Source organism: Lipophrys pholis (genome assembly GCF_963383615.2).
Source record: "Lipophrys pholis genome assembly, chromosome: 2".
NCBI classification, from domain to species: domain Eukaryota; kingdom Metazoa; phylum Chordata; class Actinopteri; order Blenniiformes; family Blenniidae; genus Lipophrys; species Lipophrys pholis.
Window position 1 is genome coordinate 25,276,515 of NC_137636.1, and position 27,364 is coordinate 25,303,878.

General features: G+C 40.4%; 1 protein-coding gene across 1 annotated transcript; it reads left to right on the forward strand.

The window, feature by feature from the left end:
* Positions 1–207: 207 nt before the first annotated feature.
* On the forward strand, positions 208–27,089 carry tpcn2 (two pore segment channel 2). The gene is made up of 25 exons (XM_080458165.1): positions 208–523; positions 5,767–5,822; positions 6,571–6,647; positions 8,341–8,518; positions 8,623–8,739; positions 9,435–9,541; positions 11,095–11,167; positions 13,086–13,185; positions 13,268–13,333; positions 13,416–13,480; positions 15,681–15,772; positions 16,029–16,110; positions 17,407–17,496; positions 17,579–17,698; positions 17,774–17,833; positions 18,235–18,363; positions 18,779–18,828; positions 19,853–19,955; positions 21,137–21,208; positions 21,530–21,603; positions 22,848–22,953; positions 23,089–23,171; positions 23,254–23,335; positions 24,585–24,676; positions 24,762–27,089. Exons 1-25 carry the CDS (start codon positions 373–375, stop codon positions 24,838–24,840), a joined length of 2,304 nt encoding a protein of 767 aa, XP_080314291.1. The 5' UTR covers positions 208–372; the 3' UTR covers positions 24,841–27,089.
* Positions 27,090–27,364: the final 275 nt, after the last annotated feature.

Consider the following 27,364-nt stretch of genomic DNA (forward strand, 5'->3'; position numbering starts at 1 on the left):
GTGAGGTGTTTAAAGTCCACCTTAAAACTTGAGACGGGTTACTTTTCCCACTGTTTTTCCTCCGTTTTCCATGTTTTCCCCAGCATTACTACCTGTCCAGGTGGAGCTCGTGCCCTCACAGCCCACCTCGCCTCGTGCGCCTCTGCTCGGTCATGTGACTGCAGTGTACGGGACGCGTGCAGGAGGAGGAGCCGAGCCTTTAAAGCCAGTGTAAAGTGAGACACGCGGAGGAGGAACAGGGGAGGAGCGGGGGAGCGACTTCGTAAAAACAGGAGCGCCTCCTGCACTTTCTGTTTGACTTGTTTGTTTGTGTCGGACGCTCCGTCCCGAGCGGACTAGCAGCCCCCCTCCCCCCGTCTGGAGACCTCCCGGATGGAAACGGACAGTCTGCTGAGCGGGACAGTGAACGGAGCCTCCGAGGACTATGGCTCGCGGCGGGGCGCGGGGCTCGCAGGGGCCGCGGGGCGCCGGCGGATGTCGTACTCAGCGGCCGCGGGGACCTGCAAAGTGGAGAGAGGCACAGGTAAGACAGAGGGGGGACACAGGTGAAGGGGAGGGGGTGGGGACATAGGTGTGTGAGAGAGGGAGACAGTAGGTAAGGTGGGGGGTGGGAGGGGGTTGACAGGTGAGAGAATCTTGTCATGAAAGGTAGAGTCGCGACAGAAGCCTGGACCAAATATTTCACTGTAAACACTATCATGGGACTTATTAAATGCTTGTAGTTTGTTCTGTGGGTCATTAACATCCATAGCTTCTATCTCATTGATACACATGGCTCACCTGTGTTAAACACTGAGAATAACTCTTTTTACAGTCACACTGGGCTTTACAGTAGCCTTATTCATCTGCTATATTATGTTCTGAAGTTATTATCCTGGGACCACTCTATAATTGGTGTACTATAAGTTCACAAACGTGCCATGATCACTCATATATATATATATATATATATATATATATATATATTTATTTTTTTTTTGTCTGGTACCGTTAAAACAAAAACACGCACACGTTTTAGGAGGAAACGTTTGGGGTGCAACAAAAAAAAAAAAAAAGCAAAGTAAATCAAAAAGTCAAAAGAGGATTGGTGGGGGTGTCAACTGGGGGAGTGAGGTCGAGGGGTCTACTACCGTTCAGCTGTCTGACTGCAAAAAAAAAAGTGAGTTTGAGTTTCTCAAAAAAAAAAAAAAGAAACAAGAATGTGAAAGTTTGCTTTCAAAACAGAAATCTGTGAAATTCATCAAATAAACTCCTTTTGGTTAATTTCTCAGTGATTCAATGACCTGCACACACCTACGATCTGAGTCAGATTATCAGAAGGGCAACACGTCTAAATACAGCTAAATAATCCAGAGTTTCAACAGTTTGTCATGTTTTCAACAAGTTGCTCAATCACCAAGATGTTTACATGTTTTCTGGAAGTGAAGCAGAGAAGAAAGTCAATGAGAGAAGTGTGTGAAGGTCAGACACACACACACACACACACACACACACACACACACACACACACACACACACACACACACACACACACACACACACACACATACACATACACATACACATACATACAAAATTTTGTCCTGCTCTGGGCTGGAGCTGATGAGAGCTAAGTTTGGATGAAGGCAGGTTACACTCTGGATGGGTCACCAGCCCACCACACAGGCTGCCATATACTTGTTTTAACACATTCACCAGCCCACCACACAGGCTGCCATATACTTGTTTTAACACATTTAACATGCAAACGTGTAAACTCCACAGGAGCGGTCCAGAATGGAATCAGGACCTCAAGGATTTTAGGATGATCATCGAATATCAACCAGTAATTTGTAATTTGTTCGGATATTTCCATTAAAAGACATTGCCTTTGTTCTTGTTAAATAACTTTGGGAGTTTCATGAAATATTGTGATTTTACAGTATTGGTTCAAATGTGTTGTGCAGGTAAAAACAAGAGCTGTCTTGCAAATAAGCAGATTCAACAAATCACCAACTAATAATATGACTGTGTGAAACTGGTTTAATAAAAACTCACCAAATCATTTTAGTCAACATGAGATCAATGCTGAGACGTACAAAATATAAACTCTGCAGTTCCCATTATGAGTCTGAATTTGTCGAGCTGTGCAGGCCTCTGCACTCATTGTCCAATTACTCTTTATATTTAAGACAAAAATAGTCACAATTATCACCCACTGATGAAGATCGGCCTTATTTAACCAACATTATGTTACCACCTACTACTCCTCCATCCTCTACCTGCAGAGTCCCATCTAATAGTCCAACTGCTCTCCTTTAGTTTTTTTTGAGTTTATCTTATGTTATATTCCCATCGTGTTCTCACCCTCTATTATACCTCGTGTCCAACCTCTTCAGTTGCTCTTCTCACTTCTCGTGTAAACCTCCAGCACGTTTCCCTTAAACTGCTGTCTTTAAAAGCTTAAGTCCAGTGATGGAATCAAGCTTCTTTTTGTGACTTATCCCCCCGATCAAACGGTCACACATCAGAGTTATTGGAGTCGACTCGTCTGTCTGCCACTGAAGGACACTTTGAGTGTGAGGACAGGACGAGCAGTGTGGGAGCTTCCTGGTTAGAGGACTTTCCAATCTGACACCTGAGCTCAGTCAGTACAGAGGAGCTTTTGTATTTGTGTTGAGAAAGTGGGGGGTGACTAAGTGTTTTTCTACTAACCGGCAGGTAGAAATACTTTTTTTATAGCCTCTTTGACGCGTATTTAATGCTGAGACCTCACTTTGGAAACAATCAGGTGATGAAACAAGGCAATAAATAGAGTTGGTTTGATCACGTTCAACAAGATTGGGTCAGGGGAAAGAATGCTTTAACCTGATTATCCAGCTCCTCAAATATCAACATACATTGTCAACAACATATATTTTTAAAAAGCAATGTGCGTTGTTTAGCAGTTAATCTAAAGGCAAACATGGATTCTGATCGTTGCACTTCTGCCCTGTTACTTAACTCTGCATGAACAAACTGGCAACGCTGCTGTATTATAGAGTCACAAAGGAGCAGTGCAGCAAAGGCGAAGTACAGATTCACACAAATTAGTTCTGCAGCGTCTCAAAAAACACCTGATTGTAGTAGTGCTAAACCGCTAAAGGGATGAGCATTGAACTCGGACCATCAGATAGTTATTAGATATCAGTAATATCTATATCTCCATTAAAATCTCAAACTATAACTCACAAAGTCACTCAATGGAAAAGAAGATAAAAAGAATGTCCACTAAATAGGTCAGACGTTTCAGGGAAATGTTGATAACGTGGTCGTCTATCTTCTAGTCTGCAAAACAAAAACTGTCTCCTAATCCTGAACTGAGAGGGAACTGGAACACATTATTAACATTGTTTGGAGTGTGGATGCGTCACATTTCCAAATAAGTATCTCCGTTGTGAGAAAATAAAGTTGTTTGTCAGGTAAATTCATGTACAGTAGGTGTGTTTGAAGGAACATTATTTCACAGCTCATGACACTGAAGTTATAAGATTAGTCAGGATTTCCCTTTGTGAGTGTGTGTGTGGTTGGGGGCGGAGGGGGAGGGGGAGGATGTGTGTGTGTGTGTGTGTGTGTGTGTGTGTGTGTGTGTGTGTGTGTGTGTGTGTGTGTGTGTGTGTGTGTGTGTGTGTGTGTGTGTGTGTGTGTGTGTGTGTGTGTGTGTGTGTGTGTGTGTGTGTGTGTGTGTGTGTGTGTGTGTGTGTGTGTGTGTGTGTGTGTGTGTGTGTGTGTGTGTGAGAAAATGCAGCAGTTTGCAGTGTTCCTCCCTCAGAAACAGCCCTGGCCGCCACTATATGACACATCCTGCTGTGACGCAACAAGTCGCCACACCAAGTGTGTGTGTGTTTTTGTATGGTGTGAGTGAGTCATCATTTCTGTATGTGTGCAACTGCTGGCTGAAATAGTTGCAGACTTAAAGTATCACCAATCAACTGCAGAACAAGTCTGATAGACTCCATGTTTTTCTTTATTCTCATTTATTGTATGTGATCTGTGAGCAGGTTCAGTTTACGGTCCACTCAGTCCATTTAAAATAAACTAAAGCCTTTATCGTGACCATTTTTGGACCAAAATTACCAAAATCCATTACAATCTAAATTATTTAAATAATTCACATTTTTCAGCATCTATTTGGCTAAATTCAGCTTCTATCATATTAAAGGTCAAAAATACAGAGTTAGCAATTAACAAGTATTTTCAGCAATGGTAATGCTTCTAAATCATTGAAACGTTTAACAAATTAGGTTAAAACGTTTTCACATTTAAATCTGAGTTGCAGTAGTTTCTTGTTTTAAAATTGAGTTATTGGACATTTACAGGCAATGTTTACTATGTACATTTCTATTTTGAAGATATGAAAAAGAAATGCTAATGGTCCATAGATGGCAAAGTGTGTGAAGTTTTAAGTAGTTGGACTTCACTTCTACAGCCCCTTACAGCTGCGTGAGCAGCCCCAAAGCGCTTTACATCGTTCATCACATTCACCCACACATTCACACACCAATGGAGGCTGCAGCCATGCAAGGTGCTGTCACTCCAATGGGAGCTGCAACCTTCAGATAGGGAGACGACCGCTCTACCAGCTGAGCCATGCTGTCCCATGCAGTTTTGTTTATGTAGCCTTGACTTTCTTCTGCCAATGATTAGATCTATGCTCCTTTAACACACCCGGACTTAACAAGATGTATTTGTGAACCCAGGTTAGAGCTTTATTCTTTACATGCAGGATCTTCAGAACTTTCAGAAAGTAACAGAACTCTATATCTTTTACGTTATCTACCCGATGGCAATATGATGCTGCAGTTTTCCTTTCATATGAACACACATTGTTAAAAACTATTTAAACTGTTTATGAATACAGTTTGTTAAAGACTGTTTTAACCACAGTTGTCATCATAGCAGCCACGTTTTTAAACTGAAAAGTTCTTGTGGTTCTGTTTGCGTTTCTTTGCGGCTCCTGTGACGCTCACATTTGCATGCGGGAGCTCACGCAAATAGTTGCGAAAGTGGTTAAATGCGCTGCCAGATACATGCGGTGGTGGTAACTACAAGTACTGAAGAATTAATGCTTCAGCACCTCCAGTCACAAAACACTGTGTTACTGACGACTGAGGCATGAAGCCAAGGAGGTTAGCGTCAAAGTTGGCTTTGCATTTAGATAAAGCCTCATTGAAATAAGTGAAATCTATGAGGAGTGTGGCGTTTACACTAATGGACTTTTGTTAAATGAAATTACTAAGCATTTTTACACTTTACAGCAATTTTAGATTTCTCGGGGGTAATACTGTTCCCTTTGAAACTCTCTCCAATATTAACTGATAAGTGCACCAAAAAAAGAACCACATAGGTTTCCATTGAGTGGAGCGGTAAAAAAGACCATATTCAATGTGTTTATAACAACGATGTAACGTAGGAGGACATTCAAGCTGCTCTCCATTTGATTCCTCCAAACAGTAATTACATTTTCCTGAGAACTGATTGGTCAGAAAGCAGATCTTTCATATCTTTTCCGGACTAAAACCAGGTCCGAAGCATGTTGCCATGGTGATCTGTTTATCTGGATAGTTTTGGCCTTCGGAGGAGATAAACCTCAGGAAAAAGGAGTTTTCACCACTAAACTGCATCTTAGTTCTCATTTTGTCTGTCGAAAAACACGGTGCTTTGTCTGTGCTTCCAGCTTATCCAGTTCTGTTGTCAGAAGCATCTCAGCTTTTATCTTTCTGTTCTTCTTATTTTCTACCTCCACAGGTGATGAGGAACTTTACATCCAGCAGGCTGTTGTATTCATTGAAGACGCCATACAGGTAAGTCCAGTTGTATTCTGTCAGTTTATGTATTCAAACACGCAGTTTACGGCACTTTTAGTCATGGCGCTACTAATTAATAATAGTCATGTTGGGGCTTGTTACACAGTCTGGTCAGGAGGCAAAAACAAACACAGAAGTTGGTATGGGAGGAGAAATGATTATTTGTAAGTCTTGGAACCCAAAATTATGAATAAAACGCTGCACAAATTGATTATATTTGCAGGATTAAGCATCTTGATTTCTGACAATAATGGTGCATAGAGGTATTTGAGGAGGGCAAAAGTCAAAGCCCCAACTTTCATAATCCATCTAGCTTAGGTTCTACTAGAGTTGCTTTACTATAAGAAACAAAGCGTTCCACGAGGAAGGAGAGGAGCCCAGACTTGAGTCTGTTCTACAGCCAAGGCTGAAAACTGAAGGTTCCTGTTGTTGTTTTCAGCTTAACAACTCGTAGAAAGCCGAACCTGTTGAACCTGGAGGAGAAATGCTGACTAGGAAGTGATTTCAATGCAGTGAGAGAAGAACAAATAAACTAAAAAGCAACATTCATGCTCATCCCACCATAACTTGCACAAATGTTGCTGGATGGGAATCATAAACATAATGTACTATAAGTTTGGCTTTCACGAGACTGAGAAGTGTACTGTATTTACATATTGTATTGTGGCCTTTCTCTCTATTGTTACTGCACCAGGTAATTAAAGAAGTATTTCATATTGTAAAATGAAGGTCTGTTTGTCTGCAGTACCGCTCCATTAACCACCGGGTAGATGCCGGCTCACTGCGCCTGTATCGATGGTACTACTCCAGGATATGTCAGTGGTAAGTTTCCTCAATCCATCAGTTGATTTGTGTTTGAGGCGTTCCAAAATATTTTACTGAGGAGAAAATATGTGTCAAAATGTTGGGGGGGAAAAAATCCAAAACAACTTTTGCTTATAGAATTGCTTTTAGAAAGATTCATGTATATCATATTATTGAAGTGAGAAAAACACAATGTCTCTCACCTCTGTGGAAAAGAAGCAGGGTTCTATTTGTGAAGCAGCCAGAGAGGGAGTGAGGCATTAATACAATTTACTCTTATTAAAAAATGCACATTCATCACTGAATTGGACTAAAAATGTATATTACAGATGCAGTTGAGACAATAAAAAATCCATAACCATGACTTGCGGAAGGCTGCAAATAAATACTTACCATGCTTTTCAAAATTAAAAGAAGTGTCAGCTGTTGTTTATGGATCCATTAGCAGCAGTATCGTTTGATGTGAAGTTTATTATTCAAAATTACCGCTTGGTGAGAAACAAAGTGTTTGTTGGATCTGAGCTTGAGTTTACTCCTGATGTGTGAGAGTTGAGGACTCTTGTCTCAGATTCATTAATCATTTAATTCAAGGGTTTTGTGAAGTTGGGGTAAAATAGCCTTGGCGATTATTAGGGGTGGTTAGATTTTCCCAGCTTTAAAGTATTTTGCGTGTCCCTCCAAGCTCCCCCGAATTAAACCTCAAACACAACAGAAAATGGAAAGCAATTTATTGGATCATTATGGAGCTACAAGGGAATAAAAAGAAAGTTTTGTTTCCTAGAAACTGTTTTCTTCCCTTTTTTTAAAACTCCATTTATTGAAAGCTCAAGTCATGGTTCAGCGACACTGAAACCACAAATGAAGAAATTGTGTTGAATGCAGTGAAATATGCTTCTATTATCGTTCGTGTTTGAAACCGCTCCTCTTTTGTTGTCGTACATATGGCATGTGTCGGCCTCACAACAAAGCAACATGCTAATAGGGACTAATGGGGAACGTGATGTAGTAATCCTGTGTCAATGTTAATATTGTTCTATTCACATTATATTCAGTTGTCCGTAGACTAAAGATAACATCTTAGGTGACCATTCATGCACGCCAGTGTGATCTTTTTCAGCGTTAAATGTGTGAAAGGATCATGCTGACTGTTTGTGGTCGGGTGAGACGGTTTCTCTTCACGGTTTGATTTCTTCCTGTTTGCCCCTGTCGACCACCACAGCATCGTTATACAAGTCATCTCAGTTTGAGCTTTGCTGCTTTATGGGGGCTCTGGCCAACAATCCTTTCTGCAGTTTTGGAGGAGCAATTGAACTAGTTTTCAGCAGCCTAAAAGTCTTAAATTATAAGAAAACAATTGACACTATTCCCGTCTATAATGGCATGCCTACTTCTCTTCACTGAAGGTGGAGTAAAACTCCACTTGCAGAACATTGAGAGTTTTAAGCCGTGCAGATTTTAACCTTTTATAATGCAACAATTACGTTAGGTACCAACGATTGTTATCCTTTGAATCCATCAATCCCTTTTATTTATTTAGCAACTTATGTGGAGGTTAGTACAACTCAGAGTAGAGAGGGGACAAGAAAACATTAAAGACAAGACTTACTAAACGTGATCCTTAAAACTGAGTAAATTAGATGATTTCAAACAACTGCAGAATCTCACTCAAGAGAACTTGTCCTTTTTTACACATCTTTTGTCGTTGTTTTAGGGGTTTGGGGCTGAACATCGCAGTGGTGCTGTTGCTGGCGTTTGTGGAGCGCCCGTCCTCCCTGTCCATCTCATCAGACCCCCGGTATCGCTCTGAACCCTGGCAGCCCCCCTGTGGCTTGACTGAGGGCATTGAGCTGGTCTGCCTCCTCATCTTCACTTTAGATTTTGCTGTAAAGGTAAGTTCATGTTGTTTGAAGACGTTTATTTTCACTCATCTTGCTTCCTGTTTCTGTAGTAGGAATTTGAATATCATCTATTTAAACGTCGACTTTGTCTTCAGAGCTATCTGATTGGCTGGGAGGAACTGAGGAAGAGCAAGTGGCTGATTGGCTACACGGTGGTCATTTCGGTGTCCATCATCGACTGGGTGCTGTCTGTCAGCATGCTGTGTGACGAGGTGAGGCCCGCGTTTCCAAGCAATTAGTGCTCAGGTGTTATCTAATCCGAAATGAGTGTTTAGCCAGGCCTGATATCTTCAAGTAAAATACCAGGTTCCCTTTGCCTGCAGTGTCTCTGACTTCTCATTACTATGAAAACATTTGAAAATCCAACGAAGAATTCATGATGCTGGCCCCATTCCTTTAACAATATATACATATAGTCTTTAAAGCTAAATGTTTTATCCATTTCTAAAATCAAAATTCCAAACATTGAAACTTCTCGCAGATCAAATATAAAATCTTCACTTTTACCTGAAACTGTTAGAGCGTCACCAACCCGAAGTTTGAAATGTGAGAAATTTTACACCTGAAATTTTCAACTTGGAAAAATTTCACATTTGTGTGAGGATATGATGCAAACCTTCAAATAAGTTCATGTAGAATATTAACAAAGTGTTTGAGCGTTTGCTGGATTTCAACGCAATTGTTGCTAAGGTGGATTTCTCAGCTGTTGTCAACGCTTCAACACAACTGCAACAACTTATCGCCTCAGTCAGCTAAACTGAGGTTATTGTGCAAGAAAAACCTATATTTACTCACTGAGGTTTCTACAGTCTGCTCTTCAAGATCGACTGTGTGAATTCAAATGAATCGTCTATGATAAGATAAAACAATCCATCAGTGATGTTTCCTTATTTCTTTTTTTTATTAGAAACTGAGGGTCCGGCGACTCCTGCGGCCGTTCTTCCTCCTGCAAAACTCGTCTCTCATGAAAAAGACCCTGAAGTGCATTAAGAGGACTCTGCCAGAGATTGCCAGGTATCATAACTCTTCACCCTGTCAGGCTGAGATGAAACATGCAACATATTTCAAGCTATTTGAAGGCTCCTCACTTCATTCCTAATTGCACTACTAAGATTGGTAAATCTCCCTGCAGTTAGGAGGAAGAGTCAAGATTTGCATTGAAGGATGTTGTACCATGTTAATAATTTTTTGAGGAGACTGTGCACATCATAACTTAAAGCCAACTAGAGTTGCTGGTTCTAGTTTGAGTGTTTGACTCGGCACACCAGACAAACCTAAGACAAAACTGTTTCTCAGGGTTTGATGCATTGAGGCACTGTGCCGTCGTCATGGTAACTGACCTTGTTTACTGGATTACTTCTGCATTAAATGTGAAAGTAGATATAGAAAAAAAGAGATACGGTTCCCAACAAAAAGCGGATTATGTAACAAGTAGATCATGTGTCTGAAGTCACAGGTTATTTTGTATTTAAAATTCTGCATGTTTTCCTTGGAAAATAAAAGCGACTGTATTTTCTGGACTGTAAGTCACATCTGTCAAACAAATATACATTATGAAGAGGGAAAAAAACCTAAGTTGCACCTATTGTTCAATGTCCAGACTTAACTGTAGCCTTCATAACCCTCAGCAGACTGCAGATGTTCATCTGTGAAGTTGTTCCTTCAGCTCTGTCCAGCTTTCTTGGTTTTGTTCATCAGTTTATCTGCTTTTCTCCCTCAAAAGTTTATCACACACTCTTAATCTCTCTGTGATGCTTTGTTTCCATGTTATGCTACAGATTTAATCACTTCCAGATTAAATTCTGTTTGCTGGCTTTTTCTTTTTGGTGACATTTTGCACAATCGGCCAAGTAATGGAGGTTTTTCTGTGATTCAGCATCAGCTTTCTGTTTACAGTGACATCTAGTAGTCCCAGATAAAATTCACTGGTCTATTTTGAATATAAGTTGTGTGACAAGCTGTGTAAATATAACAGCATGAGGTATCCTTCAGAAAGTGTCAAATGGCCAAGCAAGCAAACATAAACACCGGATGAAAGAAGCCTCACACCATCGCAAAAGTTAGACTATGTTATGTAGCGAAACTCACTTGGGGCAATAACCCTTGGTCAGTGTTTGCTGTGATGACAATGAAGCCTTGTGATTAAGTTTCTGCTCACCTGCCCTGTCACGTCTGGCTTGATGCCACAGTTCTAGTTCACAATGGCCCATGAAAAGATATACCTCCTTACATTAAAGGTTTTTCCAGAGAAACATTGAGGATATACATCAGGCCCAGCTGATGTTAAGAGTTAATCGGTTAGTAATAATTTCATGAATAAAAACTGCTATACAGCATCATCAAGTGCATTTAAAACCAGATTCTGATACCTGAATAGAGGGTTTTTTTTTTTTGCCAACGTCTGGATGAACTTTGGAACATTTCATAACATCAAGACATGAAATATGAACAAAGCAAACCCAGATTAGACCTATTAACAAGATAAAGTTGTACAGGACACAGTGCTGGATAAGAGATCTGAAATTAGCTATGAAACATAAGATCCGATGGTTTTTCTGTCTTTGCAGCGTCATCCTGCTGCTAGCTCTCCACCTCTGCCTCTTCACCATGATCGGCATGCTGCTGTTTGCAAAGACAGAGGTGAGTCCGGTGTGTTTGTGTGTGTGTGGCCACGCCCTGTGAAACATGCTGGCTTGTCGTGACGTGTGTGGCTCAAGTGTTAAAAGTTGTCTGGATTTAAATCTGGAAATACGATGACAATAATGAAAAAAATGAGAGCCTTTGCAGCTGATGTGAATGTTCCTTTGGCAAATGTTGGGACGTGATGGTCTTCAGGTTACAGAAGTGAGCTTGTGGTGGAAATCCCACTGCTGACAGCACGCCACTGTGGAACCATGAGCAAGGCACTTGAACTATAGTAGCTTCAACTATGTGTACTTCATCTATGAGTGGTGTGGGTTATATGTAGAGGAATCATGATAATCCTGGAGGGGATCAATACAGTTTACTTTCTAAATATAGATATGGAAACAAGCAAGTGAAATCTTAAAATTCAACATGAATTGCTTAAAAGCAGATTATTACCACTTGCAATAATTCTCTTTGGTGCATTTGTGTTTACAGTCCTTAATGAGGCTACTTTTCTAAAAAAAAAAAATGACTTGTAGTTATACTCCTTCATAATATTTCTTGACAATATGACAGACACACAAATCTGGTTTATTGCATTTCATTGTGTACTTTGAGTCCACACAGTGATGATGGGATGTTGATGTTGTTTTTTCCCCACTGAGAAATGGGAACTTTCCCACAGTTACTCATGAACACGCCACAAGTCATCCCGGACTGCACACAGCATCCACAAATACTCATGAGAACTGTAAAGGTTGTTTGATGCACAGCTAAGAATAATCCCGGAGAATTCCACTCATTCCGGATTGTTCACAGCGTCTGATTGAATATACGAAATGTAAATGGAAGACAACAAACTGCCACTGCCGAAGGTCTGTGAAGCAGATGTGCGTTTGTGCTGTTTACATAGAATTTATTGAGAGAGTACTTTAGAATCCAACATCATTGTTTTGTACAAATTAATATTTTAAACTCTTAAAAGGTTGTGTAGTGCATTTGCAGATTCGGGACATATTTTGATGAGGCTGGTTATACAGGAGCCGTGACATTTATTCATTCATTCATTCATTTTCTTCCGCTTATCCGGGGCCGGGTCGCGGGGGCAGCAGTCTAAGCAAGGAAGCCCAGACTTCCCTCGCCCCAGACACTTCCTCCAGCTCTTCCGGTGGGACCCCAAGGCGTTCCCAGGCCAGCCGAAAGACATAGTCTCTCCAGCGTGTCCTAGGTCTGCCCCGAGGCCTCCTACCGGAGGGACATGCCCGGAACACCTCCCGAGGGAGGCGTCCATGGGGCATCCGAAACAGATGCCCGAGCCACCTCAGCTGGCTCCTCTTGATGCGGAGGAGCAGCGGCTCTACTCCGAGCTCCTCCCTGGTGACTGAGCTCCTCACCCTATCTCTAAGGGTGCGCCCAGCCACTCTACGGAGGAAACTCATTTCAGCCGCTTGTATCCGGGATCTCGTTCTTTCGGTCATGACCCAAAGCTCATGACCATAGGTGAGGGTAGGGACGAAAATCGACTGGTAAATCGAGAGCCTCGCCTTTTGGCTTAGCTCCTTCTTCACCACGACGGACCGATACAGCGACCGCATAACTGCAGACGCTGCACCGATCCGCCTGTCGATCTCACGCTCCATCTTCCCCCCCACTCGTGAACAAGACCCCGAGATACTTGAACTCCTCCACTTGGGACAAGGGCTCTCCACCGACGTGAAGGGGGCAAGCCACCATGACATTTAATTGTGTTAAAATCAGGGAAGGCTAAAATGTTTCTGAGTGGAGGCAGCTTTTACACACTCTTAAGATTTTTCGTGATGACCCACAAACACTAAAGATATTAGGTTTTTATCTCCTTATAGTGTGTTTAGAGTGTGATGTGTGTCTCTTTCTCTCCCCCCCCCCCCCCCCCTGCCGTGTTTCTGCTCAGGACCCCAAGAAGAACGGGGAGTGGGAGCTGCATTTCAGAAACCTGCCTAACTCCTTCACCTCTCTGCTGGTGCTGCTCACCACAGCCAATAATCCAGACGGTACACCATCAGTCGCATGATCAGCACACACACGTAGCTGTTACAGAGCATAAACTTTTCATTATCTTGTGTCCCATTGCAGTTATGATCCCCGCCTACTCCCTCAACAGAGCATACTCCATTTTCTTCGTTGCGTTCAGTGTTATTGGTGAGCAGATGGTTTCTCGAAGCGGTGCAGTGGATTCATTATTGGTGCTTTAGCGTGACATATTTGCTTTGTGTCTTCCCAGGAACGTATTGTCTGATGAACTTACTGACGGCCATAATCTATAACCAGTTCAGGGGATATTTACTGGTGAGTCACTCAGAGCTCATTTTATTTATTCCATTGAGCCTTTATCAAACAGGGTTGTAATGATGTGTGTGAGAATCACAGTAGGATGATGATTCAGACAACGGCGTTATGAAAAATCACAGCCAACAACGTATACCAACAACTAACTTGAAACATTGCAGGGACGCTCGTTACTGGAGCCACAGTCTAGGTCAGGGGTATAGTGGCTCATTATTAATCTTTTTAATAATTATATACACAAAATGATACATTTGTAACTGTAAAAAGATGATCCCTCCTCCCTCATAATGGTTTGGTCCATTTTTGTGCCTGTGGATCAGTGGAAGTGTGACAGGGTGAAGGGAACTGATCCCAGATTGCTGCCTAAAGTAACTTCACTGAACAGAAATAAAAACGCAGCCGCACCTGTGAGCTAGATGGATTATCTCGGCAAAGGAGAAGTGCTCACTAACAAATTTGTGAGTAACGTTTGAGAGACTTTGGCTTTTTGTGTATATAGAAAAACTCTTAGCTCTTTGAGTTCAGATCATGAAAAATGGCAGCAAAAACAGAAAGTGCTGCATTTATATTTTATTTCAGTGTACATAGATTAAGTTCTGAGACACTTTTGAAAAGTAAACAGAATTAAGTAAATACATTTTTTAAAGAGAACTGAACACTTAAATGAAATGAATCCAGTGTGGATCCAAGTGTTAGACGGTTGTTTGAATTGTTTATTTTGAGGTAATAACTTTGCAGGAAATCATCGTGTGATAAATGTTACAGCTGCTGAGTTTTGTTTTGTTATCAGAACACAGCAATAATATTTACATTATTGATATAATTATTTGGCCATATCACCACATCCCTGCATTATCAAAAGTGATATAAATCAGCATACTGAATAACAAGGATTTATTTTTATACATTTTACACAACTATATTTGACAGCCGTTTTTAAAGAGCCCAACAAACATCTCATAGTGTTTTAAACATGTTTCCTCAAACATGGCATAGAATTTCCTCACCTTGACATCACGTACAGTTATGTGAGAGAGAGTTTATTTCTATTGATCATATTCACAACTGCCATTCCCAGCTGGGAAAATTACATTTTAAAAACTCTTAACTTGTGAAAACACGTCTGCACAGAGTCATTTCATGAGCCTCAGTAAGGCTGAAGATTGTCAGTTGACGTTTGTTCTTGAGCTCCATAAAGAAAAATCTTTTTTTTCCACATATAGATTCTTTTCTCTTCTGCTGCCGTTCACTGAAGAGTTCAGAGCAATAATACAGTGAATCTGTAACACTGGAAAGTCACAAGATGCAGTTTATACTTAAGAAAACCAGTATAGGTCAAACGGCTGGAACCATTATCATCACGTCAGTCAACCCTCTTTCACTGGAAAACTTCACATGCAGCTTTGTTAAACACAGTTTTCAAAATAAGTTTGAGTCTTATAATTCCAAATGAAAATATCCCAACGATGATGGCGTTTCCTCCATTTAAAGTTCCTACAAGCTGAGTAAGCTTCTCCACGTCGACAGCAGGCTGCACCCATCAGGCTCATTACATCCAAGACAAACGGCAGAGAATCACTCAAAGACTGGAAAACGATCAGATACATAAAAGACATGTCTAAGATGCTCTGAAAGAGCTTCGAGTGTGACATTCTTATGAAGTAAACTGCCTCTTTAAACATGGACGTTTGTTCTCTTTTGAATCACACTTGAGTCAAACTGTGAACAAAGAGCTTCCTTGAGAATAAATCCAGAAATATTAAATTGTTCTGCTTGCATTTCAATTTTGTCAGGATTGTGTGTAAAACAGCAGCAACTACACACACACTGACACTAATTTCTCAACACTTTCAGGCTTGTGTTGAGCCACCACGTTGTAACTGAGACAAGACTGCCCTCTGCTGGAAGAGGAGCAGAGTTGAACTAAATTGTGCAATGAAATGTGCAGCGACCAGACGTTGCGTTCGACTTTCTTGTTGTCTGACATTTAAACAAAACAAAAAAAGTAGGGGGGGGGGGGGGGGGAAACACTTCTTTAAGTCAAAAAATAATAATTATGTTCAGCTGATGCAGAAATGACATGTATGTTCTCTTGGAGGTCTCTGTATGAATTGAGCTACTCACACCAAACTAGAGAAAAGAAAAGACACAAAAGCTGTAAAGCAGGAGTGTTGAGAGGATCTGTCACGTCTTTGTTCAGATGTCGGTCCAAACGTCCATCATCAGGAGACGACTCGGGATCAGAGCTGCTTTCCAGGTCCTCAGTTGCCACGGAGCCCAAAGAGCTGCTGAGTAAGAGGCACACACACACCCAAGAAACATACTTCCTGTATGTCTCCAATTTTAATTAACCTGCACGTAGTAAATGACGGGGTAAAATAGTTGTAAGTATGAAAACACATATTATTAATAGCAGATTACATTGTGATGCTCATTTGAAACGCGGATAAACTTTTTGATGGACTCGATCACCTCGGTCCAGTTCCTCTTCACGTTCCATAAATGTTCTGAATCGTACTGCAGTACTCAGTGCTGTTTTCTCTGTCAGGGAGCGAGTTCACATCGACGCTGTGATGGAGGTGATGTCCAGAGTCAAGACGAGGAATTACTACAGATCGGCCATCACCACGGTCAGAACGCACACACTCTTTTGCGCTTTTTGGCACATTGACACGCATCCATTTATATCGGACTTCATAAAATTCACCTGCAACTATTGTAGTTTACCTAATAATATAGAGATGCTACTTATGACTACAGGTCCCCGTATTATGAGTTTATAAACAGACTAGGTCTTCACTATATTGCATAAAGTGAGCACTAAAGATGTACATATGCTGAAGTTTACAAAAAGACAAAAAGAACCACCTGGCATCGCAGCTGACTGTATAAAACACTGAGGTGCTGAAAAGCCAGCTCGGTCTCCTTGATGCACCATTTGTCAGACTTTTACCATCGTTATTACCAACCTGAACAAGCCCGATTACTTGTCTACATCTAATAAAGCATACATTATTTATCAAATGATTGTTTACTGGTAATTCTATCAGCCACACTGTACAAAGCAACAGCATTATAACAATTAAACTCCTCTCATAAATACAGCAAGCCACCACATGAACAACTGATTTTCATTTAGAAAATATATATATTATTGCCTATTACTTTTAATTGCATGTATTATATATTTTTAGTATTTTGATAACTTATATCTCATTTGACATTTCCTGTACCAGTAGGAGGGGTTCAGATACTATTAGTGGTATATAAAACACAGTTTGAGAATCAATGCCTCACTGAAAAGCCACATGCATGTCCAAGTACAAAAAGGTCCACGTTTATTTCTCACAATGTGTTCATTTATTTGAAATATTTGATATAAAATATGAACATTTTTCATACAGGTTTTTCATCGTTTAAATTGCACAAACATCATTATTTTAATTGCGCAGAGAAAACATACTTAATTAGTCACAAAATGTCGCCATATTTGTGACAAAAAGAGGAACGGCAGCATGTATTCAGCTGTAACATTGTGCAACCTGTTTCTTTATAACTTTGATTTCATCTAAAATGATATTGTACAGAATAGAAATCAAGACCCAGGACAGTCCACTTTATGCAGTTGCAAAGTAATTTAATGTACATATAAGTAAAAGAAATGAGATGCGGTGATGGGAAAATGATCTTCACGGAAGAATAACCAAGACATCACTGACAAGCCTGGTATACAGTGGAGATGAACCTTTGAAGTTCTTACCATGCATGTTTCTTAGTGTTACATTTTCAACAACGGGACAAACTTACAAACTTTCTCTACTTATTCTGAAGTTGTTTTTAGGAACGCTTTTTTTTTTTTTAGTTTGCTGTCTGAACGTGTCTGTGATTGCAATGCTTCTCTCTTCACTCATGTACACCTCCGACAGGCAGCCCAGCGCTACGCTGACGTGGGTTCGATGGATCGAGAGCAGTTCAGGAAGATTTTTGACGAGCTGGATAAAGATCGTATCAAGGAGGTAGGACTGTGCTCACTTTGTATATTCATTCAGCGCTCCGTTCATTTCTGAAGTGTGTGTGTGTTGTTGTTGTTGTTTCCAGCACCCCCCCTTGCCTCTGTACACGTCTCCCATCCTGCAGAGACTCCAAGTGATCTTCAGTCACTTCTACCTTTCTGTGCTGGGAAACGCTGTTGCCTTGGCCAATGTTATATGCATATGTGTGAGTTTCATGCACACACACATTTAAACCAAGCCTGCCATCAGATTGTCACCTACCCTCTTTTGATTGTTACAGACCATCCTGGTACTGAACTCTGAAAAATCCACGGAGGAAAGAGACAACTACAACTTGGAGGTAAATAAAGTAAAAAAAAAAAACACTCCATGGTAAAGTCCTGTTATGTAAATCGAGAGAAGAATCTCCTGCAATGATTATGAATAGTATTAAATCGGTAAAAGAGTTGATGAGATTTAAAATACAGATGCATTAAGAGAATCGTTCCTAATGTCACTTAGACTTTTTGCAAACTTGTTCCCATAATATAACAATTACATTTCAAGTATTTTCATGTGGCTGTTTATTTCTGATCTTTCTTCCAGATCAAATTAGGCCTTTGTCTATGCAAACGTCCAGTTAAATGGATCATTTGTACTCACTGATTATTTTCTGAATGCCTGATTAAATTGTTAACAGCAGAGAAATCTGTTCTTTGCTTTGTGAACTGATATCACGGTTAATCTGTCCGACTCTTTCAGATTATCAACCTGTGTTTCATCCTCTACTACCTGTTTGAAATGTGCGTGAAGATCTTTGCCTTCGGCTGGAAAGGTTACCTGTCTTACAGGAACAACATCTTCGATGGTTTCCTCACCATCCTGTTGCTGGTAACTCCGCTCAGACTTCTATCTTCATGTTTAGTTGGATAGTTCAGTCATCCATCCACCCGGTGCACACACCGAGACTAGAACCCATCAGGAAGCAGTGAAAGAAGTGACAGAACACTGATGTTCCTGTGCAGTTTGAGCCTGCACAGTTTTAAAGAGCAGGATTATCATTGACAATCAAGTATTTGCTTTGAAAGTGTTTCTGAGTCAAGGGATTTGTCAATATAGTGGAAGTTCAGTTTGATCTAAAGACAGCTGCAACCAGCCGCTGTTGAGGTAAAACCTTTTTATGGCAGCATTTGTCAGAAGAACAGTTGCTGCTGCTTTTTGGGGAGAATAATACTTTAATTTGCAGTTCCACACATTTTCACGTATTTTCTATCCACTGATCCTCTTGTTTGTTTCTCTTCCTCAGACCCTACAGATAACTATATTTATCACTTACAAACTGCCCTTTGCTTACTGGTAAGTCTCTACAGTTTTTCACTGGTTTTCCAGAGAATGTTTGTGTATTTAAATCCAGCTTGCCAGTTCAGACTGCAGAGATGAAGCTCATTCAGTCAGATGGGGTTAACCAGATTCAAAGTTCACACGAAGCACATCCTGGTCCTTAAGCTGAACTTCCTGATCTGAAGGTTTTACTGTCTGGCAGTGATTCATGGCAAGTCAGATGGTTTGTACATGTGCCGACACTGCACTTTTGCTTGACTTACTGGACTCTGCGTGCAGTCTTCGCTCTGCCACCTTCAGCTCTTCATCACATGGCCAGAGAGGAGGAGCTTCTCCTCAAGAGTCAACTAGGTGACTTTTGTCATCTTGGCCCAAGTTGTTGTGATTAAATTTATTAGAAATTGGAAAATGCCAACAAAGATACAGAGACAAAATCTCACCCAATAAACAGTAAGGATAATAGTTTTCACAGAAATGACTGAGTTTAAGCTTCAAAATGCTTTCACACACCACTGTAGGACAAGTTTTATTACTTAGTAGTGTTAAGTCTGGTTCACAACTTGTGTGATTTGTAGATGAAATGTAGTGAAGCGCTGAAGTTTGTTAAATTTTAGCAGATTTTGCTTTGTGTTGATTCATCGCCTGCAGCTCTCTGTGTTCCTGCAATGTTTATTATTGACATGTCCTCCTCAACATGGGAATAAAATGGATCACGAGCTGATGGCACATAGTATTTTGGATTTAACTTTATTCACAGGGAAAACCTTTATTTTTATTGTTACATACTGAATAACTTCAGGCTTTAGCTAACATTCTCTCTTTTCAGCGACTAGAAAAATCAACCTTCATCATAGAAATACACCAAAGTGTGAAGCTTTTAGAGTGGAACTCGGATGTTCGTCTACTTAGAACCACGTCATGAGAACTTGTAAAACATGCCCTGGCAACAGCCACTTTAGAAGATTACTTCCGCTGGGTTTATCATTGTACTTCATCTCCATAGAGAAGTGTGTGTGTGTGTGTTTGTGTGTGACCACAGGGACGATCACTCCTCCAGTAGAGCGATATCTCTGTGGGAGATGGTTCGTTTGGTCAACATGCTGATCGTCTTCCGCTTCCTGCGCATCATCCCGGATATTAAGGTACATCTCAGTGGGCTCGTCCTCTGCACTGTTACAATCAACACATCCGCAAAGCACATAACAGACCTGCCACCTCACTCGGTTGATAATTTATTCAGACCAGAGGGTTTTGACGTGTGTGAGGATACTTTCCTCCGTCACAGCTGTGCGTGTAGATTCGAATGTCTGTTGTCTCTTAAAGGGCCAGTATTAAAAGAAAAAAACAAATGATTCTTCAGTTGTGCCTAATGGAGCCCAGTTAGTCATCAAAACTCAAAACCGTTTTAAAAAGTTATTTTATTAGAAATAGGTTATGAAAATAACAGCTGAGCTCTTTCTGCAGTTTAAAGAATGAATTGTGTTTTGAATTTTACTCTCAATACAGAAATACAAAAATAAAGCAAATATTTTTACATTTAACATTTATCATCAATGGTATAATTTCACCTGTGGATAAGCATATTATATTTGTGATCAATTATGTATTGAAACGTAGGTTAAAACTACTGCGTCGTTGCTTAATTGCTTTATTTGATTGAATTTATTTTTGAACATGTAAACAGGGAACTCTATTGATAAACTATTCATTTTGAGATGTATAAGGATGACAAATTGACTACAGGAAGACAAGAAAAAACTAAATGATCAGGCATGTACCCTGTTGAAAAAGAGTAGGAACAAGTCTACTTTTTAATTATTTCCTTTTTTAGCGCTTGACTGGCCTAATAGCTGTATGTATATACTTTACAACACCATCACTATACATGTATTAAAAATATACAATTTTATATGAACATAATACATCTAGCATTCACATATTCATGAATACAAATATACAGACACCCGCCTTCCACTGTCTCACTGATCTACAATGAACTACAAATCATTAAAAATATATATATATTTCAGATTTGAAGTTAAATTTCATGTTTTCTTATTTAAATTTAGCAAGTTTTTAATTCAGGTTTTCACTTTCTTGAAGAAATAGACGGTGATTCTCACAGCAGCTGAATGGTTGTTGGATTCATGATTACATCAGCATTGTTGCTGAAGAGGCACACAGTTGACTGACACTAGAAGCTCAAGTTGTAACGAGGATAAGACCTAAAACCACAGTTGATGGGAGCTCCAGAGCTTCATTATCAGACGAATACGAACAGAATCCGTCCTTGGGGTTCATATCCACTTTGGTCTCTCTGCAGCTCATGGCTTTGGTTGCCAGCACTCTGTTGGACCTGGTGAAGAATCTCCGAGCGTTTGCAGGGATTCTGGTGGTGAGTTTGTCGAACGCGTCACAGGAGAAATAATCCCTCTGCTGTCAGTGACGTCCATCACAGACGTGTCACATGCTCAGTATGTAGTAAGTGTAGTTTCAATTCAACTGTTTACACCAGTGAGGTGAAAATGAATATCTCTTGACGTTTCCTGCTATGGCACAGATGAAATGGTGACCATACACTGTATATTCTTTAGTAGCCTCTGTGGCTTTTCAAACTTTATACATGCTTTAAATATAACACATTGAAGACAGCAAACTTACTAATAAATAATTAATCATCACTTTTCTTGCTGATGCCTTGTTATTTTCTCCGCAGGTGGTGTACTACGTGTTTGCAGTTTTTGGGATCTGGCTGTTTGAAGGAGCCATTAAACCTCCACCAAATATGAGGTATGAAGCTGTGGAAGCAGCAAAAAAAAACAAAAAACAGGAAACCTTTGAGTTCAGAACCCAGAACGATAACACAACAACACTGTACCTACGTATGGAAAACCTTCCATTTTTATGGACTAGTTCCAAAAAACCAAGTAGGCAGCTTAGATTGCAGTTATGAACAGTAGATTTACAGTCGTGATACAAACATTCCATGACAAAGACAGACAACATAAACAGGAGGACTTTTGAGTTTTGGTGTTTTAGAATCTGCTGATTGGCTTTGGATAGCAATGATTAAAAAAAAAAGCACAATACATAATGAGGTAACACATAGTGTACCACCACCATTTATGTCGGTAACATGCTCTTAAAAGATTATAGTTACAAAACAAATTTAAAATGACATTTAGTTTTGTTGATGCAGTTATCTTACTACACATCAGTTTGATAAGATTAGCATGCATCCACTGTAACGTGGCTCAACAAAAACATCTACCTATCTTTAGAGGAATCCACCTTCTGCTGATTGTTCGGTTGTAGGTTTTCTTTTTTTCCTCAGTTCATTAAGATATTTATTTTTTCCGGACCAATGAAGCTACAGATTTGGGGGTTTCAACCTCTAAATAACTTCTTCCTGAGACGGGCCGACCCAGTGTGGACAGAAATACAAATTCTCAAGTGATGCCTATGTATTCACTTTTTTTGTTTTTTCCTCTTATTTGTTGCATATATGGTTTAAGAGCACTGCGACAGTATCAGAGTTACTTTTGTACGTCATTAATATGTTTAATATGTAAGAAAAGAAAATTGAGAGGCAAAAAAGACGACCATGTGACTGCCAATAAATTAGTATTTGTGATGATGTACTCAGGCCAATGATGTAATAACTTGGCAATAATGGCAGTAAAAATAATAAAATAGTGAAAGATTTGCGTTTTTATTTCCAAGAAATGCAGCCCTACTTGTATATCCTTACGTCACTGGCTGCAGTTATTGCTGATGTTCTAATGTGACTTCAGTCATTTAATAAATGTTATTACCATAATGGATGACATATCCTATTATACTATTGATAGGTTCTTATTTTATGGGTTTTCTTGTATTGAAAAAGGCCCAAATTATTACAATATTGTCAGGTATTCTACGTATATGTTGCCATTGTTACATTCTAGGTTGTTACACAGCTTCCTGTCAGTGAAGAGACATCAGCTGGTTCAATGAGCAGTTGTTGTGTTTTAAAGTGTTGGTGTCTCTCCCAGTGTGATCTCTAATAGCTCCATGGAGATCGTCACCACTAACTTCAGTGTGGAGTGCGGCACGTATGAACAGCTCAACTACTGGCCAAACAACTTCGATGACTTTGCAGTGAGTTGCACTGAAATCCAGACTTTTCATCTAATCTGATTTCACCTGGACTTCTCATGTACTATTTAGAATAAAAATGATTCATTTCGGGATTGAAATATAACCTTTTTTGTTAAATTCTTCTTTTCTTGACAGGCGGCCATCATTCTGCTATATGATGTGATGGTAGTGAACAACTGGCAGGCCTTCATGGAGGCCTACAGCAGATACACCACAGAGTAAGAAACACACCGCGCACACACATCGATCAGCTGTCGATGAGCGTATCTGGTCACCAGGATGATGATTATCGTTTCCCAGGTGGTCCAAGATCTACTTTGTTAGCTGGTGGCTCACCTCCTCCGTCATGTGGGTCAATTTATTCGTGGCGCTCATCTTAGAGGTGAGTTCAAGAAAACACAAACAGCAGGTAGATGGTTCAACTCCACATGTGGTTTGTTTTGCCGGTGTGCGCTCCGAATGCACGAGGCTTACGACAGCTTGTTTTCCCTGCTGAGCACTGATTGAACTCATTCAGCAACGTCTCTCTATCTGACTAATCTGATCAGATTACTGCACAGATTCTCAGATTTTCACTTTCTAACAACAGCAACAACAGATCTGGCACAGTTGTTCAGGTTTCTGCTTCAGTGGAGCCGTGTGAAGAATGCTGAGGAGGCCCTCAAGACAGATTGCTTTTACTATGGGAACCAGTGATGCAGTGACACCGTAACAATTGTTTTCTTTGGCCTCAGTCTAAAGTCACAGACTCATTTTAAACAATTTTGGTCCAATCCAGGTCTTCTCATGTTCTATTTGAAATTGCTGAGTTTTGTTCCAATGCTACTCGGTTAAATGAAGCAGGTGGAGCTAATCGGACAAAGCCTGTTCCTCTCCCGTTGCCACCAGGTTTGACGTAATGTTGAACCAAGGGGGAAAAAAAACAACCAGCATAGATAACAACCAGCGAGATGATTCATCCTGATAGAGATCTCAATGCTTTTTGTGTTCAGACTTTCTGTCTGGTTGGAATTCTTCCTGTAAATTCATGTAGTTTCCCTCAAATATAAACCTGCTTCCTGTTGTCAGTGAACGCTGAGCCTTTTTCAACCCGCAAGAACAGGATTACTATTAAAAAAAAAACAAAAAAAAACAACTCATCAGCAGGGTGAAACTAACCTGTCACGGCCGTCTAAACCAGCTCACGTTCCCTGTTAGAACTATCCAAGGCCTGGTGAATTCTGGTAACACGACCAAGAGAAAAAACTCACGGTTCATCTCTTCAATTATACGATTGAATTGCCGGCGGTCAAAAGACTTAATAACACACAACCTGACAGTTTGTACCCAGGGCAAAGAAACAAAACTCCACCAAGATGTCTCTTGCATGGATCTTTTTTAAATGAGCTTAAATACGTTGGGGAAATCTCATTAGAAACACACTTACACCTTTAACATTAAACACACACCTTGCTATTCTATAAGTCTGCTATTCTCCTCAGGACATGCTGACTCAGGATTCCCTGACAGGCCTAAAGTTTACTGAATATTTTACTTGTTTCCAGGTACATTACCCAGCCTTATGTTGCAAAAATTAACCTTTTTACCTGTTGAACGGCTTCGGTTTTTTGTGTTTTGTTTCCCTCCATTAGAACTTCATTTACAAGTGGGACCGCAGCTGCAGCTGCTCTGTTACAGACGTGGAGAAGATCAGATACGAGACCTCCGTTCAGCTCATGTTCAGGTACGCCTCCTCTGTCTCTGCTGCGAGTCTTCAAGCTGAAGGACCGGATGTGTCGGTGTGTAACGGATCTCTCCTCCCCCTGCAGAGAGCAGATCCAGGAGCCCACAGAGGAGGAATTAGTGTGTCAGCTCCACCAGCACCCCCACTTACACCTGCAGTGGTGACACTCGCCACCAGCGTCGGTCTGAGATCAAAACACTGAGGACTCTATTCCCCCTCTGAACTGCTCCTTTGTGTTCCTGGAAACTGTAACCACTTCTACTAGACCAGTAGGAAGCACTTTTTAATTGTTACTCATCTTGTTGTTCTGGGGTGAAACCACTGCCAGCTGCAGCCAGGATTCCCAAAACCACACTGACATATGACCCAGCGTCTTTCACTGGATTATTAATAAATATATGCAAAACTTCCAGAAAATGTTATATTTACCAAAAAAATAGAATAGTAGCTGCTAGAGGTTTTTTATTAAGACCTAAGGAAGAGTGAAGAAGTGTTGCCACGAATGCTTAATCAGTTAGGATTTCTTTTTGAGAAGATGGTTTTTCCAGACATGCAGCCATAAAAAAACCAAAGCAATGTATGAGACCTGCTGCTGTAACCAAGTGCCTTGTTTATGGAAGCACAATGCAGTCGTGCAAGAAAAGACAAAGCCACTGTTTGTCCTAATTATTGAAGGTTGAGAAAGTTTATCTTTTTGTAATCAAGTAAACAGAAAAGCTGTATTTTCCACAGCTTTTCTGTTAAAAACCTTCATTTGAAATATTAAAGCTCAGTAAGTCGTCTTAGAAGTTTTGAGGAAGATCCTCATAACAGACCAAAGGCTTGTTTAAATGTAAATTGTTCTCAAGAAACGAGTCCTTGTTCTGTGCAAACTTATTGCATTCACATATAAAACATCACAGCAGTTCTGATCCATTCCATCTGAGGTTTTGACTCGGTGAAAGGACTAGTTGTGCCTCGCCAGCTTTAAACCAATCCTGATCTTTGTCCTGTTGGAGCTTCATCCAACACAGGAGATTGCATGACTGCAGTGTAAATGTCTGAATGCACCGAGCTGGGTTCCTAATATCAGTTCAACAAGCCAACTTGGATGATGACGAGCAATCGGGTACATTCTCTTATGTGTGTTTTCCTGATGATTTACACCCGTGAGCTGCACAGTGGATTAGTGGTTTGCCCTTTGGTTTGATAGTAAAATGACCCAGGTTGAGTTGGTGTGTAGGTGGCCTCTCTGTGAGACGTTCCCACATTCTCACTGTGCGTGCATGGGCTCTCTCCAGGTGTCCTGGTGTCCTACCGTAGGGAAGAAAACATGCTGCTGAAGCTGATTTGGAGATTTTAAAAATGTCTATGACTTGTTCTGTCCATCTGTGATGAGCTGGTGACATTTTCTAACCTGCCTTGTATCCTATTGATCTGGGATGAGCTCCAGCACCCAGTGACTCTGAGTAGGATGAAAGATCGCAGGTGTGCCCGGGTCACAAAGGTTCATTCCAATTCATCATCTTCATCTGATGGGGATTCCCTGATGGCGCTTTATGAACTATAATTGACATCCATCAGCGCTGGTAAAAATGCAGCACATCAACCTGTGCGGTTATCAAGCCCGAGCCAGCTGGCGGTTACATTAGTGTCACATCGTTGCCTGTCTCTCTTGTCAGGACATCTTGTCACACTTGGCTTGATATGTAGGTTAGTTTCATCAGAAGATTTACTACAGATTGATAATGTTGATGGCTGGGAGAAGTTATTGAAAAACGTTGGATTCTTGGTGTTGCGGTGGCTTCTGTTTGCCAGCCATAATTGGAGCTGATGTTTCCTTTGTGTCTGCGTCCATTAATGTCCAACCATCAGAGTTACACCAAAACTCACACCCGAGGTGCCAAATGACGTCTTGAGGTCATTTAACCAGCGATGACAAGTATCCCGCTTTGTTTTCTTTCCTGCTTGTCTTGTGGACTTTTGTTTTATTTTTATTTCCTTGTTGTGCGACTTAAACAGGATGAAAGACACATTCAGAATCAAGAAAGACGCCTGTATCTGGCACTGAGCTTGCACAACAAGGAGGGGTTTTTAATTTCCCGTAAGACAGCCGAAAGGATGGCGTGAAGCCAAAAACAATAATCCATCACCAGAAATGGATATTGTGTTTCATACAGTGACAAACGGTCATACTTTGTATTTGTGGTATTTCTAAGATATTTAGGTCATAAAGTGTGAAAGAGTGCTTTAAATTATGTGGTTTTTGGTTACTGACCTCACAAGATAACTGATTCATTCAATGTGATAACTTAAAGGGTTAAAAAGGGATCTCAGAGTGGCCGACTCCTGTTATTTGAGAGGGTCAACTTTGGTATTTATTAAAGATGATGTTTGTTTTATGTTAGGAACATTTTATCAATGTAATAATAAATGTTTTGCAAAAATGTAAATGTGTTCTGTGGATTGATTTGTGGCATTTCCTGAGGTTTTACTATTGTGTGCAGGAATTTTCTGTTCATTATTCTTCACATGCATATAAATTACAAATATTCACATTACTGTAAATAAGTACTACTTTTGAAATCAATTTACACTCCAAATACCAAACAAAAAACTAGCTGCTTTTTTTTCACATCTTTTGTTTTCTTAATTATATTCCAGCATTTCTTGTGAAAGTCTTCTATTAAAAAAAGCAAAAACATTATT